This window comes from Prionailurus bengalensis, chromosome D1, assembly GCF_016509475.1.
Source record: "Prionailurus bengalensis isolate Pbe53 chromosome D1, Fcat_Pben_1.1_paternal_pri, whole genome shotgun sequence".
NCBI lineage: Eukaryota > Metazoa > Chordata > Mammalia > Carnivora > Felidae > Prionailurus > Prionailurus bengalensis.
The window spans coordinates 20,956,597-20,973,363 of NC_057346.1; the positions used below are offsets into that span (position 1 = coordinate 20,956,597).

The following is a 16,767-nucleotide window of genomic DNA, read 5'->3' on the forward strand; positions in this document are numbered from 1 at the left end:
TAATCATATCTTGTTTATGTAGATACAATACTTATGATGCCTCAGTGAGGCAAACTGAGTATACTTTTTACCATTTTCATTGTACTGACAAGAAAACTCAAGTTGAGAGAGGTTAAGAAACTTTCCCAAGATCACATACATATATCAGCAAGAAAGTAGAACTAGAAGCCAGGCTCTCTGATACAGTTTGCACGGGAATACGGGCTTTTGTCAGGCTCTTTACAGGACCTTGGATTCAAACTAGAGTATTCTCCGTTGGTCCAGGCAGAACGTCTCTAGTTCTTCAAGATTTTGTGGCTGATCTTACAAAGTGTTTTGTATCAGGAACAAGATTTTTTGCAGTCATTGCTTACAATTGCCTAAATAACTATTTGGTGTCAGGGAGATATTGATAGGGAATTTGAAAGCAGCACCATATCATTGTAATACAATTAGCTTTGAAGGTTATTGCTCGATTTTCATACATGTCGTTGATCAAGTTCATTTTGAGGTCAAAATAGGGCTTTATCCTTTTTCTTTCTTTCTTTCTTTCTTTCTTTCTTTCTTTCTTTCTTTCTTTCTCTTTCTTTCTTTCTTTCTTTCTCTTTGTTTTGCTTTTTTTCTTTTAAGAGACAGAGAGTATGTGAGAGGTAGAGGGAGAGAGAGAATCTTAAGCAGACTCTGCCCAGTGCAGAGCAGACAGGGGGCTCCTATCTCACAACTCTGAGTTCATGACCTGAGCCAAAAGGTCATGACCTGAGCCAAAGGTTATTATTTTAGATGTTTAACTGACTGGACCACTCAGGCACCTCATCTTTCTTTGTTTTAACAGTGTTGTTCAGTGGGGTGCCTGGGTGGCTCAGTCGGTTGAGCGTCCGACTTCGGCTCAGGTCATGATCTCATGGTTCGGTTCGTGAGTTTGAGCCCTGCGTCGGGCTCTGTGCTGACAGCTTGGGGCCTGGAGCCTGCTTCAGATTCTGTGTCTCCCTCCCTCTCTGCTCCTCCCCTGCTCACACTCTGTTTTTCTCTCCAAAATAAAGATTAAAAAAAAAATCTTTTTTAAGTGCTGTTCAGTAGAACTTTCTGTGACGATAGAACCATTCTGTATCTGCACTGTTCAGTTTGGTGGCCCCTAGCCACATGGAGCTATTGACAGTGCTTGAAATGTGTCTAGTGCATCTTAAAAACTGATCTTTCAATTTAATTTTAATTAATTTAATTTTAAACTGTCACATGTGGCCAAGGGCTCCTGTATCGGGCAGCACATATTTAGAAGATTATCCTCATTGGAGCTGAACTGTTTCAGAAAGGTGGGGATTTGAGTAGATAGTAAAAAGCTTCCCAACTAATTTTTTTTCTAGTTTTTCCCTATATCCTCCATTTTCTGGTGTTTCATTTTACTTTTTTTATTATAACATTTCCTTTAACTTTTCTTCAGGTGTTATTGAAATACATTTACTACAAATCATATAATAGAGAGCACAGTTTTCTATAAAGTAGGCACTCAGTTGGCTGGATATAGTATTATCTTTAGACTCAGGCCACAGGGACTCTTGCCCAGACCACTTATCTTCACAGGGACAAGGCATCAGAGGGACCACGGTAAAGTGCCTGTGAGTAAATCCTAGAATCTACTATTTTTCCAAGAAGTCTTGGTTCCTCTTATTAGAGACTGCATTAGAAACCAAGGTCCAAGTGCTATGTGTTTTTACTACTGGGACCGAGCAAGGGGATATAAGAGTGTTTACTTATCCATGTAGGTACACATGTCTATAAATATTTCAATATGTAACCATCTGTATCTTTATTAAGTAAACATGAGATCCTACTGTGACTCCAACTCTAGTCCATTACGACATGGGTCATTCTAGCCTTTTTTTTTCTTGTTTACACTTTCCCAACAGTGAGAAACCTGACACTTTACCATAGCCATTCACTTAATTGTTCAATTCCTGTATACATGTAGAGTGGGGCCAGAATTGTTATCCTATAGCTCCAGGGAAAACTACTTTATAACCTACAGTGCAATGCCTTTGTATAGTCACCTGCTTTTTAGTCTTACTGACTGAACTCATTTCCAAAATTACTTAGGTCAGTTCCTTTGTCCCTCCCCCTCCTCAGTGAGGTTGTTTCATACACTTGTAATACAATTAGATTGTTTTGTAACATTGTGCATTTCATCCTGGGATCTCATGACCTGTTAAACGATTCTTTTTTTGAATGTTTATTTATATTTGAGAGACTGCAAGCAGGGGAGGGGCAGAGAGAGGGAATCCCAAGCAGGCTCCATACTGTCAGTGCTGAGCCTGACGGGGGACTCAATCTCACAAACCTTGAGATCATGACCTGAGCCAAAATCAAGAGTCAGATGCTTAACCAACTGAGCCACCCATGTGCCCCAGAAGTCTTTAATTTTAAGAAAGTCCAGTTTATAATTTTTTTCTTTTCTGGATTATGCTTTTGCTGTTGCATATAAAAACTGATCACCACACCCCAAATTATATAAACTTTCTCCTATTTTTTTTGTAGAAATATTATAGCTTGAATTTTACATTTAGGTCTAGGTTTCATTTTGAGTTAATTTTCATGAACGGTATAAAATCTATGTACAATTTCTTTTTTGTATACGGATGTCCAATGGTTCCAGCACATTTGCGGAAGAGACAATCTTTTCCCCATTGAATTTCCTTTGCTTCTTTGGCAAATATCAGTTGTTCATATTTGTGCATGTTTTTTTTTTTTCTGGACTGTCTATTATATTCCATTGGTCTATGTTTCTATTTTTCTCTATTTAGTGTCATGCTGCTTTGATTATGGTAACTTTATAGCAAGTAATGAGATCACTTAGTGTGAGTCACCCAACATTGTTTGTCTTCACTATTGTGTTAGCTGTTTTGGTTTTTTGCTTTTTCATATAAATTCTAGAATCAGCTTACTGACATCTACAATATAGCTTGCTGGGATGCTGATTGAGATTTTGTTACATTTATAGGTCAGAGTGATGTGGGGCTGCTGAGTGAACAGTCAATAAAGAATGTTCCTGAGACATTTTTGGTGCAAAAAGACGTTTTGGTTAAACTACAGGGGCAGGACTCATGGGCAGAAAAAGCTGCACTGTGATCTTGGGCAGTGATTGTTTATATACTTTTAAGTTGGGGGGTGGTAGAGATAAAGGAAGTGTCTAAAGAGATTTTCCTACATTAAAGAACACTTACAGGATCCTGGAGGTCTGGCTCTCATTAAGCTAAGGTGGCCTTTTGCCTCTAGCAAATCATTAAGGTAGCTAGTGAGTTCCTTGAGAAATAGCCGAGCTCTGCCTCAGGTATTTATCAGTGGGCTGCAAGTTGTAAGGAAATTTAATTGTGTCTACATTTCCTTTGCCTTTGTTCTCCAGATCAAGAGTCTTCTCATTTCCTCCCTCCCTGAGTGGATTGAATTTTGTACCCTCCCCCCATTCGTATGTTAAAGTTCTACCCCTAGTGTCTCAGAATGTGACTCTATTTTAAGACAGCTCCTTTACAGTGGTAATTGAGCTAAAATGAGGTCCTTAGAATTGGCGTTAATGCAATGTGACTGGTGTCCTCACAAAAGGGAATATTTGAAGTCACAGGCCATGTGAAGATGAAGGCGCAGATGTAGGTGATGCTTTTACAAGCTAAGGAATGCCAAGCATTGCCAGCAAACCACCAGAAGGGGGCCCAGAAACAAGAAACAGAGTCACTCACAGCTCCCAGAAAGAACCAGTTCTGACAATTTGAGCTTGAACCTTTACCCTCCAGAACTGGGACAATACATTTTTGCTGCTAGATCACTTAATTCGGGGTGCTTTGTTATGGCAGCCCTAGCAAACGAATGCACTCCCGTCCCTATGACATTGCTGTCATTCTTTCACTTACTCATAACTTATTTATTTATCCGTAACCTAATGTATTGTTATTTTTCTTTTAAGAATAAGAAAAAGTTAAAAAGTTATCTTCTCTTCATTTGTTCTTTCTCTGACACTCTTCCTTGCTTTATGTCTGTGAGGAATAAGCCCTCTGACCCAGATAAAGGAGGGACACAGAGCCTGGGAGCGCAGTGAAGTGAGGCTGTCGTCAAGGTTCTCGCACAAGCGGGTGTGGGATGGACAGGCACACGCAGGGTGGTTACGGCAGACAATTTATCTCCTAGCGTGCAAATCCCTCCCCCGATTCCTCATTGGCTGAGTGCTACAGAGGCTACAGCCTTACCCAGAAGTCGCGGATGCTCACGTAAGGCCAAAAATATTCTGATTGGATCAAACGAACATTTCCGGGGGTGAGGTAGAGGCTTTCAGTCCCTCCTTTGTTCTTTGGCGCATGCTCATTGCAAAGCTTGGGATAATAAGCCTGAGAAACAGAGAGGGGAAGGAGAACCAGGAAGTGAAGTGTCCAAGGGCTTGGGACTCCGTTATGGGGAGCAGTTTCATATCTGTTTCCAATAGGCTGTAAACCTGCTGTTAGCTAGGCAACACAGCTTTTCTTTGTTTGTTTGTTTGTTTTTGATTTTTAAATGTTTATTTTTGAGAGAGAGAGTGTGTGCAAACGCGCACCTGCAGAAGAGGGGCAGAGGACAGGCAGAGAGAGGGAGACAAAGGTTCTAAACGGGCTTCATGCTGTAGGACAGCAGAGAGCCCAATGTAGGGACTGAACTCAGGGACAGTGAGATCATGACCTGAGCTGAAGTTGGAAGCTTTAACGGACTGAACCACCCAGGCGCCCTTGGTATGTCTGAAAATGCATCATCTCCCTTACTTCTCACAATGTAATCCAAGTTTCTGATCTATATCATTTTCTTTCTCTCTATAATAACTCCTTTTTAACATTTCTTGCAGGGCAAGTCTGCTAGCGATGAATTCTTTCAGCTGTTATTTGCCTGAGAAATTCTTTATTTCCCTTTAATGCTTAGAAAATAATTTTGCTGGATTTAGACTTCTAGACTGGTGTTCTTTTTTCTTTTTTTTTTTTAAGTTTATTTACTTATTTGAGAGAGATGGACACAGCATGAGCAGGATTGGGGCAGACAGAGAATCTGAAGCAGGCTCTGTGCTCTCAGCACAGCCTCCCGGATAGGGGGCTCGAAGTCAGGAACTGTGAGATCATGACCTGAGCCAAAACCAAGAGTTGGACGCTTAACCAACTGAACTACACAAGCGCCCCTAGGCTGGTGTTCTTTTTCTCTCTTTCAACACTTGAAATGTATCAGTCCACTTATTTCCTGTTTTCTTGGTTTCAGACAAGACTTGCCTTGTAATTCTTATTTTTGTTCCTCTATTGTTGACAGTTTTTTTCCTCTAACTTCTTTCAAGATTTTTCTCCTTGTCTTTGGTTTTCTGTTGTTGAATATGACATACCTAGGTGTATATTATATATATTTCTTTATTTTTGGTATTTTGTTTGGTGTGCTTTGGCCTTCCTGGATCTGTGGTTTCATGTATATCATTATTTTCAGAACATTGTCAGTGATTATTATTTCAGGTACTTCTACTTCATTCTGTTGTTCCTTCAGGTCTTCCGATTACATTATGTTGCATCTTTTAAAAACTATCCCAGGGGTGCCTGGGTGGCTCAGCTCAGTTGGTTCAGCTTAGGACTCTTGGTTTTGGTTCAGGTCATGATCTCGAGGTTTTGTGAGTTACAACCCCACGTCGGTCTCCGCGCTCACAGCATGGAGTCTGCTTGGGATTTCCTCTCCTTTGCCCCTCCTTCACTCCCGCTGTCTCTGTCTCTCTCAAAATAAATAAATAAAAACTTAAAAAAAAAAACTATCCCCAAATTCTCGGATGCTTTATTCTGTTTTTCTTTTCCGTTTCTAGCCTTTGCATTTCAGTTTGGGAGTTTAAGCTTACTTATTCTTTCCTTGGCTGTGTCCAGCCTACTGAGGACGCCATCAAAGCATTCTTTATTTCTGTTACAGAGTTTTGGACTTCTAGTATTTCATTTTGATACGTTCATAAAATTCCCATCGCTCTCCTTACAGTACCAATGCAAGTTGCTCACTTTCTCTGTGGGAGTCCTTAACACAGTAATGAAAGCTGTCTCAACTTCCTTGCTTGATAATCCTAACATCTGTATGATACAGGAGTTTAGTTCTCTTGTTTACTTTGTCTCTTCAGACTGTGTTTCTGCTTGCCTTTTAGCACAACTCGTGATGTTTTTGTTGAATAGCCCAACATAAAATAATAGGAACCGTCAGGTCAAGGGAACTGAGGTGAAGAAACTTTAGCGTGAGAATTGTTGTGAATCCGCCTGGTAGTTACCGTAGTTGGAGAAGGCACCTCTTGCATTGCCTTCAGGCATCCTTAAGTACTTGTCCTTAGAGTCTGTGTCTTGTGGTTGTTTCAGCTGTAACCCACTGTGTTCACACTGGAGCCCTGCTGGTGTGGAGAGAAGGTCCCTGAAGGAGAGAAGCTTTCTACAGTCTTGTGATTAAACTTCAGTCTTTAGTCAGCCTGCCTCCCTACACTCACCCCCATAGGTGATACCACAAGGCTATAGGGCGCTGAAGGGGGGAAAATGTCCTTCTCCCAGGTGGGATACGGCTCTAGCAAAGCTTTTCATTCTAGACAATAGATATTTTACTTCTCCTCACACTCTTCCAGTGCTAGGAGAGTATCTTTCATCATTCTTCACTGTGGAGATCGAACCGTTGAAAGTGTAGGGTTTCCCTAAGATGGCAGCCCCCAGGAGTTTCCCACCGGCATGCTAGTCCACACTCAGCCTCCAGCAATTTGTCAGAATTGCTAGTTAAGTGCTCCTATCTGTGTATGACTCCAGTGTTCTGTGCCAGGTAAGCGGATCTCCACTACGACTTCCTCTTGCCTCCCTTGTCCCTCCACTACGACTTCCTCTTGCCTCCCTTGTCCCTCCAGGGTTTGAGGTAGCGTTTTGCCCTGTAACCTCCAGTCTCTGATGGCTCCGAGAAAAGTCATTGCCTGTCACGCTGTTTAGCTTTTTCTTATTTCAAAGATGAAAGTCTTGACTTCCAAGTTCTTCCCACTGGAAACTGACTGGAAAGCCCAATGTTGTGTATTCGAAACATTTCCTTGAAATGAAGATGAAATAGGAGGCCTGGGTGGCTCAGGTGGTTTAAGCGCCCAGCTCTTGACCTTGGCTCAGGTCGTGATTTCACGGTTCATGGGATCAAGCCCCACATTGGGCTCTGAGCTGACAGGACAGAGTCTGCTTGGGATTCTCTATCCCTCTCTCTCTCTCTCTTTCTCTGCCCCTCCCCTGTTCACTCTCTTTGTCTGTCTCTCTCTCAAAATAAATAAATAAAATTTTAAAATTAAGATGGGGGGCGCCTGGATGGCCCAGTCGGTTGAGCGTCTGACCTCAGCTCAGGTCATGATCTCGTGGTCCATGAGTTTGAGCCCTGCGTCGGGCTCCGTGCTGACAGCTCAGAGCCTGGAGCTTGCCTCGGATTCTGTCTCCCCTCTCTCCGCCCCTCCCCCGCTCACGCTCTGCCTGTCTCTGTCTCAAAAATAAACATTAAAAAAATTAAAATAAAATAAAATAAAGATGAAATAAATACATAGAGATTAATAAAGAAAACCAGGGAAGCATGGGGTAAGCATGGCAAGTTCCAGGAACTTCGGGTAGCTCTGTATATATCATTGTGTATGTGTGAGGAGACTATGTATAAAATGATGAAGCTGGAGGGGTGGATAGGTGTCAGAAGGTGAAAGTTCTATGCAAAATGTGTCATGGGTCTTATTTTCAAAAATTTCTCAGTGTTTAATATAGTGCTTAGTAAATAGAAGATGCTTAGTACATGTTTATCGAATAAAGAAAGAACAAAGGCAGGAAAATATAATTGAAAAGTCATAATTAAAATTAAGGGCGGAATGACACGTCACACTTCCATTGAAGAGTATGAAGACATTAATTCTAGAAGTCTCACCAATAGCCAGCTTTTGAACATACTTAAATATACAAAACACCCTTTTTATTTTTAAGGGTTTCAAATGTTGAGGCAGCTTTGCACGTAGATAGTGATTTTTTTACCTTCAGATAATATTTGTGGCCTTCTCTTGCTGCTTCTCATATGAAAAAGCAATTAATTCTTTGGATGATGTCCCTGAAATTAACACTGACACACACATTTTTGGGGGGCAGTTCAGTATTCTAGTTGCTTTTCCCTGTGTTTCCCCGGGGACTATAGTTTCTCTGGGTTTCCCAGAGCCACTGGACAGGAAGCTTCTTCTTCCACATGTTTTCTTTTCTAACTTTAAGAAGACAGCAGTTCACGACCTTTATAGGTCTAAATATTTGGCCTGTGGGAATTTTTCGGGTTTTCTAAATAAAGGCTATCTATAGCTATGAGATATTAGACTGCAGGAGAGCGTGCAGGTATTTTGGCTAATTGACATCATGGATGAGGGGAGTGAGACAGAATTTTGGAAGATCGTTCCTGTTTTAGACCACTAGGTACTGGGAGAAGTGACATTTACTTCCGGGGTTGCAGTTTTTTCTCTGTGTATCACTTCTCAAGTTTTGAGGGCTGATTATTTTTGATTTTCATGAACTATAAATAGTAGCAGTGTTACCCTGAGTTTTACGCTCCTGTGCTTGATTATACCAATATGGGATGTTCCAATGCGTGGTTTCCTATAGAACTTCTTAGGATAGTCGTCTTATAGTAAATGAGACAGGGGAGGATTCCCCAGAGAAGGCAGAGGAAATGATCACAGAGAAGCTGGTGGATCCCGTGACGAGTACGTGCGTTTTCTTCAGCACGTTTGCTTACCAGGTTATACCGAACAGATGAATCCAGCAAATCATTCCCAGGTGACAGGCTTTGTCCTCCTGGGGCTCTCTCAGGTATGGGGGCTTCGGTTCCTCTTCTTTATTATCTTCTCTGTTGTGTACCTTATGACCGTAGCTGGAAATCTCCTTATTGTGGCCATAGTGACCTGTGACTCACGCCTCCACACAACCATGTACTTTCTCTTAGGCAACCTTTCTTTCCTAGACCTTTGCTACTCTTCCATCACAGCACCTAGGATGCTGTTTGACTTGGTCTCAGACAACCCCATCATTTCCTTCGGCAGCTGCCTGACTCAGCTCTTCTTCTTCCACTTCATTGGAGGCATCAAGATCTTCCTGCTGACGGTGATGGCATATGACCGCTATGTTGCCATCTCCCAGCCATTGCGCTACATGCTTGTGATGAACCGCACAGTCTGTGGGCTCCTCATGGTAGCCTCCTGGGTGGGGGGCTTCATCCACTCCATTGTGCAGATTGGACTGACTATCCAGCTGCCATTCTGTGGGCCTGACAAGCTGGACAACTTTTACTGTGACGTGCCTCAGCTGATCAAATTAGCCTGCACGGATACCTTTGTCTTAGAGCTTCTGATGGTGTCTAACAATGGCCTGGTGACTTTGATGTGTTTTCTGGTGCTCCTGGGATCCTACACGGCACTGCTAGTCATGCTCCGAGGCCACTCACGGGAGGGCCAGAGCAAAGCCCTATCCACTTGTGCCTCTCACATTGCTGTAGTGACCTTAATTTTTGTGCCTTGTGTCTACATCTATGCGAGGCCATTTCGGACATTCCCTATGGACAAGGCGGTCTCTGTTCTGTACACAATGGTCACTCCCATGCTGAATCCTGCCATCTATACCCTGAGAAACAAGGAAGTGATCGTGGCCATGAAGAAACTGTGGAGGAGGCAGAAAGGCCTTCTGGGTCCCCTGGAGCACTGACCACCCCCTCCCCCAGATTAGCAGAAGCAGAGACCTGAGAATCTGAGAGCTGTTTCTCTGGGGCAGCCTGCTCAAGAAGACCTACAGAGTAGCTAAAACCACTTGTCTACTCTATTACTTACCTGGATTACTATTTACTTCTGCACTGTTCTCAACCTCAGTCAAGTTCTGGTGACCTGAACTTTTAACACAGCTAGAAAATGGAATGAGTACCCTAGAACTTCTCCCAAGTGCCTCCTAGAGAAAAAGTCTCAGCTGCTATGCAGGCTTGATGTTTGGGTCAGATGGCACTTGCTCCTATGATGATGTTGGCCCTGTTGAGAAAGTTCCAGCTGAAGTAGGCATGGAGGACGTACATCTGGTGTTTCTTTTCTGACATTTCTTCTTGGACACAAAATATATCCGAGGAGCTCAAAACAATTCTTTTTTAACAAGTTTTTATTTATTTATTTATTTTGAGAGAGAGAGAGAGAAACAGAGAGAGAGAGAGAATGCATAAGCAGGGGAGGGGCCAAGAGGGAGAGAGAGAGAATCCCACTGCCAGTTGTAAAGTCATAACTGGCACATCTGTCTCCAAATCCATGCAATAGCTTCCTACTCGATCCTCTAAAATCCACTTTGTTTCCCTCTAACCCGTTGTCCCCACAGCAGCCAGTTGATTTTTTAAAATATGATTTGATCACTTCCTTGCTTAAAACCCTTCAAAGGCTTTACATTGCCTTATGAAGGAAGAAAGATCCCCATAAACCTTATAGATAAGGTCCTCTCTGAACGGACCTCAGCCCACCTCTCCTTCTCCAGTCCTCATGTGCTTTTGTTTCTCTTATTCCCTCATCTGACTCTGGGTCCTTGCAAATACTACTCGTTCTCTCCGGAATGCTGCTCCCCTACTTTCTCCCTGGATAATTGCTGCTCAGTCTGAGGCCTCGTATAGAGCTCATTTCCTCGGAGGTATGTTCCCTGGTCTTTAATCCAGATTAATTTTCCTTACTAGTCCCTCCAACAAAACTCCGGCTCTTTTCTCAAAAGCATTTGTCACAAATTGCAACTACATAGTAATGTGTGTATTTAGGTTTTCTTGTTTGTTTGTCTGTATGTTTTTTGTTTGTTGTTTTTTTTTTTGCCAGCCATCCCAACTACACTATAAATTGCATAAAAGTGAGGGCCTTGTCTATCTTGTTTACTACTACATACTCAAGGTCTAGCGTTGCAGACTTTGAGTCTGGAGTTCTCTCTTGTCCAGCAAGAAAGTGGATGCAGAATTGAATATGAGAGAGGCTAATGTCTGGGAAGAGACAAGAACCCTGAGTAAAGATCCTTGCTCCGTATTTATTAGGATCAGAAGGCTTATAAATGTGATACATGTGCAGAAAGAGACAGTAAAACAGTGGCCATTAACTCATGTGTGTGAGAGAAAGGGGGTTTCGAAGGTATGCAGTGTTAGGGGTTAGGGTAAGTACAAATCAAAGTCCTGGCACTGAGCAGATGGCTGTTTACTGCAGGCACCAGGCACCAGGTCTGTTTATCTTAACTTTTCTAGGGGCTAAGACAGATAGAGCATGCTATCTCAGGGTTAAAAAGGCATTTTTCTTGCTAATTAGCTCTGGGTGTGTTGGCCCTGTAGCGGCTTTCCACTCTATGCTTGTTTTACTTAATGATAAATCCTGGGCGTTTTCACCCTGCTGTGGCGACTTTCTGCCTCTACCTGTTCTTGGACGCTTTTGTCCTGTGGAAGCGGCTTTCTGCTGTATGCTTTGTTCTACGCTGGGTGCTTTCACCCTGTGGTGGTTTTCCGCCCTGAGTCTTGTTAACCCATTGGTGCAAGCTCAGGAAGCTCTTTTTATTTATTTCTTTATTTATTTTATTAAAAAAAATTTTTTTTAATGTTTTTATTTATTTTTAAGACAGAGAGAGACAGAGCATGAGCAAGGGAGGGGCAGAGAGAGAGAGGGAGACACAGAATCTGAAGCAGGCTCCAGGCTCTGAGCAGTCAGCACAGAACCTGACGCAGGGCTCGAACTCATGGACTGTGAGATGATGACCTGAGCCGAAGTCGGACGCCCAAGTGACTGAGCCACCCAGGCGCCCCATGGAAGCTCTTAAACTTATTCCCCACAGTCTAGCTCCACAGCCCAGATTCTTTTTTTTTTTTTTTAATTTGTCTTTTTTTTTTTTTTATGAAATTTATTGACAAATTGGTTTCCATACAACACCCAGTGCTCATCCCAAAAGGTGCCCTCCTCAATACCCATCACCCACCCTCTCCTCCCTCCCACCCCCCATCAACCCTCAGTTTGTTCTCAGTTTTTAACAGTCTCTTATGCTTTGGCTCTCTCCCATTCTAACCTCTTTTTTTTTTTTTTTTCCTTCCCCTCCCCCATGGGTTCCTGTTAAGTTTCTCAGGATCCACATAAGAGTGAAACCATATGGTATCTGTCTTTCTCTGTATGGCTTATTTCACTTAGCATCACACTCTCCAGTTCCATCCACGTTGCTACAAAAGGCCATATTTCATTTTTCCTCATTGCCACGTAATATTCCATTGTGTATATAAACCACAATTTCTTTATCCATTCATCAGTTGATGGGCATTTAGGCTCTTTCCATAATTTGGCTATTGTTGAGAGTGCTGCTATGAACATTGGGGTACAAGTGGCCCTGTGCATCAGTACTCCTGTATCCCTTGGATAAATTCCTAGCAGTGCTATTGCTGGGTCATAGGGTAGGTCTATTTTTAATTTTCTGAGGAACCTCCACACTGCTTTCCAGAGCGGCTGCACCAATTTGCATTCCCACCAACAGTGCAAGAGGGTTCCCGTTTCTCCACATCCTCTCCAGCATCTATAGTCTCCTGATTTGTTCATTTTGGCCACTCTGACTGGCGTGAGGTGATACCTGAGTGTGGTTTTGATTTGTATTTCCCTGATAAGGAGCGACGCTGAACATCTTTTCATGTGCCTGTTGGCCATCCGGATGTCTTCTTTAGAGAAGTGTCTATTCATGTTTTCTGCCCATTTCTTCACTGGGTTATTTGTTTTTCGGGTGTGGAGTTTGGTGAGCTCTTTATAGATTTTGGATACTAGCCCTTTGTCCGATATGTCATTTGCGAATATCTTTTCCCATTCCGTTGGTTGCCTTTTAGTTTTGTTGGTTGTTTCCTTTGCTGTGCAGAAGCTTTTTATCTTCATAAGGTCCCAGTAATTCACTTTTGCTTTTAATTCCCTTGCCTTTGGGGATGTGTCGAGTAAGAGATTGCTACGGCTGAGGTCAGAGAGGTCTTTTCCTGCTTTCTCCTCTAAGGTTTTGATGGTTTCCTGTCTCACATTTAGGTCCTTTATCCATTTTGAGTTTATTTTTGTGAATGGTGTGAGAAAGTGGTCTAGTTTCAACCTTCTGCATGTTGCTGTCCAGTTCTCCCAGCACCATTTGTTAAAGAGGCTATCTTTTTTCCATTGGATGTTCTTTCCTGCTTTGTCAAAGATGAGCTGGCCATACGTTTGTGGGTCTAGTTCTGGGGTTTCTATTCTATTCCATTGGTCTATGTGTCTGTTTTTGTGCCACACAGCCCAGATTCAAGAGCAGCAACGGAGGGGCCTTGATGCAGCACCAAGGAAGCATATACTCTCAGGATTGTGCACAACCACGTGGGTGTGTGTCTCTTTAAAATTTGTGCCCTAGACCTCTCCCTTGGCCCTAGACATCACCCTAGTCCCAACCCTGCCTAGCTCAGTGCCTTAATCCTACTGGGTATTTAATAATATTTCTTAAATAAGTGATTGTATGATTGGCTTTGTGTTTAGAGTCTATCAGGTAGAAGTTGACTTGGGAATTGGGATATCTAAATATTTCACTGGTCGCAGTGTTTTTCCTTTGGGAGATTCCTATAGGAGCTGCTAGTCACCTAAACAGAAATGGCAAGTGAAGATCAAAGTAACAGTTATTACCGCAGCCAAAATGGAATTTCCCAATGTTTGGGTTCTGGTTAATCTTGTTTGTAATAGTCTAGATGGAAGTCATCAGAACCCTTCTTCTTACTCCCCTCTAAGCTCCAGATCTGAGTCTCCGTATTTTTAGCATTCTCTGATTGGCTTTGCATTACAGGACCCTGAAGCAGTAGTAAGTATGCTTGAGCATACACATACGGAAGAAGAGGAATGGCCTCCCTGAAGGAAGTCCACACGCTTACCTGCCCCAAGGGAAATGTGTCCTAACCAGAATTCTGAAGTGTGGCCACCTGGATCAGCCTTCTCTATGGGGAGGGGAGGGCATCAGGAAGAGAGGGGAGAGGAAAACGAAGGCTCTCTCTCTCTTTCATGATGCGTCATTCTGGAGGCTAGTTTTTAATTGTCTGAGAAAAGTGCAGGGTGTTGTGGGACTGATTTGAACTTCAAATACATTTTTACAAATTGCATACATTTTTAACCTCTTAATCCAATATTTCCTTTTACTTGTGACCCTCATAGTCTCTCGCAGCCATGGTTCTGTGCCACATCAGGGCATCTCTTAGGGCCTGCTTCACCTTATCGTTGCGGAGACTGAAGATGAATGGGTTCAGGAGGGGTGTGATGATACAGCTCAGGACGGAGGCCCCTTTGTGGAGCAGCGTGGACTGAGCCTCTGACATACGGATGTAGAGAAAAATGGAGCTGCCATAGACAATGATGACCACTGTAAGGTGTGAGGCACAAGTGGAGAATGCTTTTTTTTGCTCCGCAGGTGTGGGGGCCCTGAAAACAGTGGCAAGAATGCAGGCATAGGAAACCGAGGTCAGTGCCAGCGAGCCCAGTAACACTGACGTGGAGAGCACGAAAGCCACCAGCTCCAGTAAGCGGGTGTCTCCGCAAGAGAGCCTCAGCAAGGGCCAACTGTCACAGAAAAAGTGGTCAATACCATTGGGGCCACAGAAAGGCAAGTTGGCCATGAGGATGGTGGGGCACAGGACCCAGAGGAATCCAGCTAACCAGGAGGCCAGAACCAGTTGGGAACAGACACGGCCATTCATTAGAGTCTCATAGTGGAGAGGTCGGCAGATTGCCAAGTAACGATCTAGAGACATGACAGCTAAGAGGAAGAAGTCGGTGGTGCCTAGGAGGAAGTAGAAGTAAGACTGGATGATGCAGGTGGCAAATGAGATGGAGTGGTCCCCCGTAAGAATGACAACAAGCATCTTGGGAACCACAACAGACACGAGCAACAGCTCCAGGAAGGACAGGTGCCTCAGGAAGAAATACATCTGTGTGTGCAGGTGTCGATTCGTCCAACTGAGCCCAATGATGAGCAGGTTGCCTGTGGCCGTTACAGCGTAGGCTGCCATCAAAGCCAGGAACAGCAGGAACTGCAGGATGTGGCTTCTAGGGAAACCCAGAAGGACAAACCCTGTCACGTGAGTCCAGTTTTCAGGACTCATCTCTGGTCATCGGCAGGAGGAACGAAACAGAACTTTATAACTGGATCTATAGCCACAAGTCATCAATTAATCAATAAAATAATAGGCACCTAGCGCTTGATTACATTCTGAGAATATATTAATCTGTCTGTTTACTGGTGACTTACACAAAATTATGATAGCAAGCAGCATACTAATAATAACACAGATGATATTGAACACTAAGTATGTATTGGGAAATTTTGGACGCAGTATCTCCTCTCATGGCAGCTCTCAGAGATAGATATAACTGTTCTCATAGATAAGGGAAGGCAGACTGAAGAAGTTTAGGGAAATTTTCTATGATTAAATAGAGAGCAGTAGAGGCAGAATTTCCTGCCAACTTTCTGTGGCTCTCAGGCACATACTGCTTTCCCTGTTTCACTTAGGCTGGGTACCACTTGAGTAGTGTGAACTTAGAAGAATCCAGAAGAAGGAAGGGGTCAGAGAACAAATGTACTATGAAAAAATCTTACTGGGATCAAGAACTCTGAATGTTTGTGGTCCTTCTGTTTCCTGGCTTAGCATAAAACAACAATAAAAGTCAGGGCTTTCAGTGACTTTAGAGATCTTAGTTTCCTTAATCAGCCAGAGAGCCACAGGGCATGAAAACATGCAGACCCCCAGTTCTGATTTTGTGTGTGTGTGTGTGTTTTACCAAGACTTCCTTCTGTAGGTTACAGGAAATTCCTCTTCCTGGGTTAACATTGACCAATCTTCCCTCCTCCTCAGCTTTCCCAACATGTTCATGGTATAAGGTGAGAAAGGAGAGGGAAACTTACCAAAGGACATAGTATGTATCAACTTGCCTCTTCAACTTTTGCTTTACTTTGGAGACAACCTCATCTTGTCCTTGGAGCTTTGGGTGCCACGTGAAATTTATCCATAGATTTTGAAGGGTTGGGTTTCACGAGAAATCTTGGTTCTAGGCTCCTTTTCTCACATCCAGCATCAAATACTCTGAACTTCACAGCTCCTGCCTGTCAGTTCAGGAAAATGTTGAAAACATTCTAAGACAAAAGAATACAAGTTACCGCCAAATTACTTTAGTTAATTGACAAGGAATGAAGCATTGAGAGTTTTGGCACAGTTTAATCCCAGATCATCCATTAGTCTAGACTTCCAGCATTAAAGATGGGGAGCATAAGTATTTTCTGTATTCTGTCTGAAGCAGCCTTAAGAAAAATGATCAGCCAAGGCAGGGAATCTTGGTTACAAGGCCGAAAGAGAAAGGCACTCAGGGCAAGTTCTGGTTGTGTCAATAAGGAATAGTCCTGGGATTGAGTAGCTAGCTAATAATAAAGCTTTATTCTGCTAGCCTAGAGATTATATCTCCCAAATCAATGAAATACCTCAATACAACCCAGTGTAGGAGACTAGAGCACTATTTCAGGATGACATAGTCATTTCAGATAAGGAAAATGTGCCTACTGTGGCTTTTTCCAAAGGATCAGGTAAATATTATGATTAAAAATAGCTTATAAAGCCTAGCTGTCAAATGTTTAATATTATCTTTTATCTACTATTATAAAACACATACACTACATACACACATTTCCCATTTGCTCTGCACCATGACTTAACCCACACAATTACATAGCTACTCTTGCTGTCCACTTTACAACTGAGCAAACT

At 42.8% G+C, this 16,767-nt stretch overlaps 2 protein-coding genes across 3 annotated transcripts; one reads left to right on the forward strand and one right to left on the reverse strand.

The window, feature by feature from the left end:
* Positions 1-8,762: 8,762 nt before the first annotated feature.
* On the forward strand, positions 8,763-11,674 carry LOC122482493 (olfactory receptor 4D5). Of its 2 annotated transcripts, XM_043578812.1 has the most exons (2): positions 8,763-9,664; positions 11,656-11,674. In XM_043578812.1, the coding sequence occupies exons 1-2, from the start codon at positions 8,763-8,765 to the stop codon at positions 11,672-11,674; spliced, it is 921 nt and encodes a 306-aa protein (XP_043434747.1). The 2 variants fall into 2 exon arrangements, with proteins under 2 accessions (XP_043434747.1, XP_043434746.1); XM_043578811.1 differs by lacking the exon at positions 11,656-11,674 and having other exon boundaries at positions 8,763-9,707.
* A 2,344-nt stretch (positions 11,675-14,018) lies between these two features.
* LOC122484205 (olfactory receptor 6T1) lies at positions 14,019-15,114 on the reverse strand. The gene is given in 2 exon segments (XM_043582206.1): positions 14,019-14,171; positions 14,173-15,114. Coding segments are annotated over 2 exon segments (1,095 nt in total).
* Between the last annotated feature and the right edge of the window lie 1,653 nt (positions 15,115-16,767).

Coding starts and splice junctions, on each gene's coding strand:
- LOC122482493 (XM_043578811.1), top strand. CDS start 8,763: ATGAATCCAGCAAATCATTCCCAGGTGACAGGCTTTGTCCTCCTGGGG.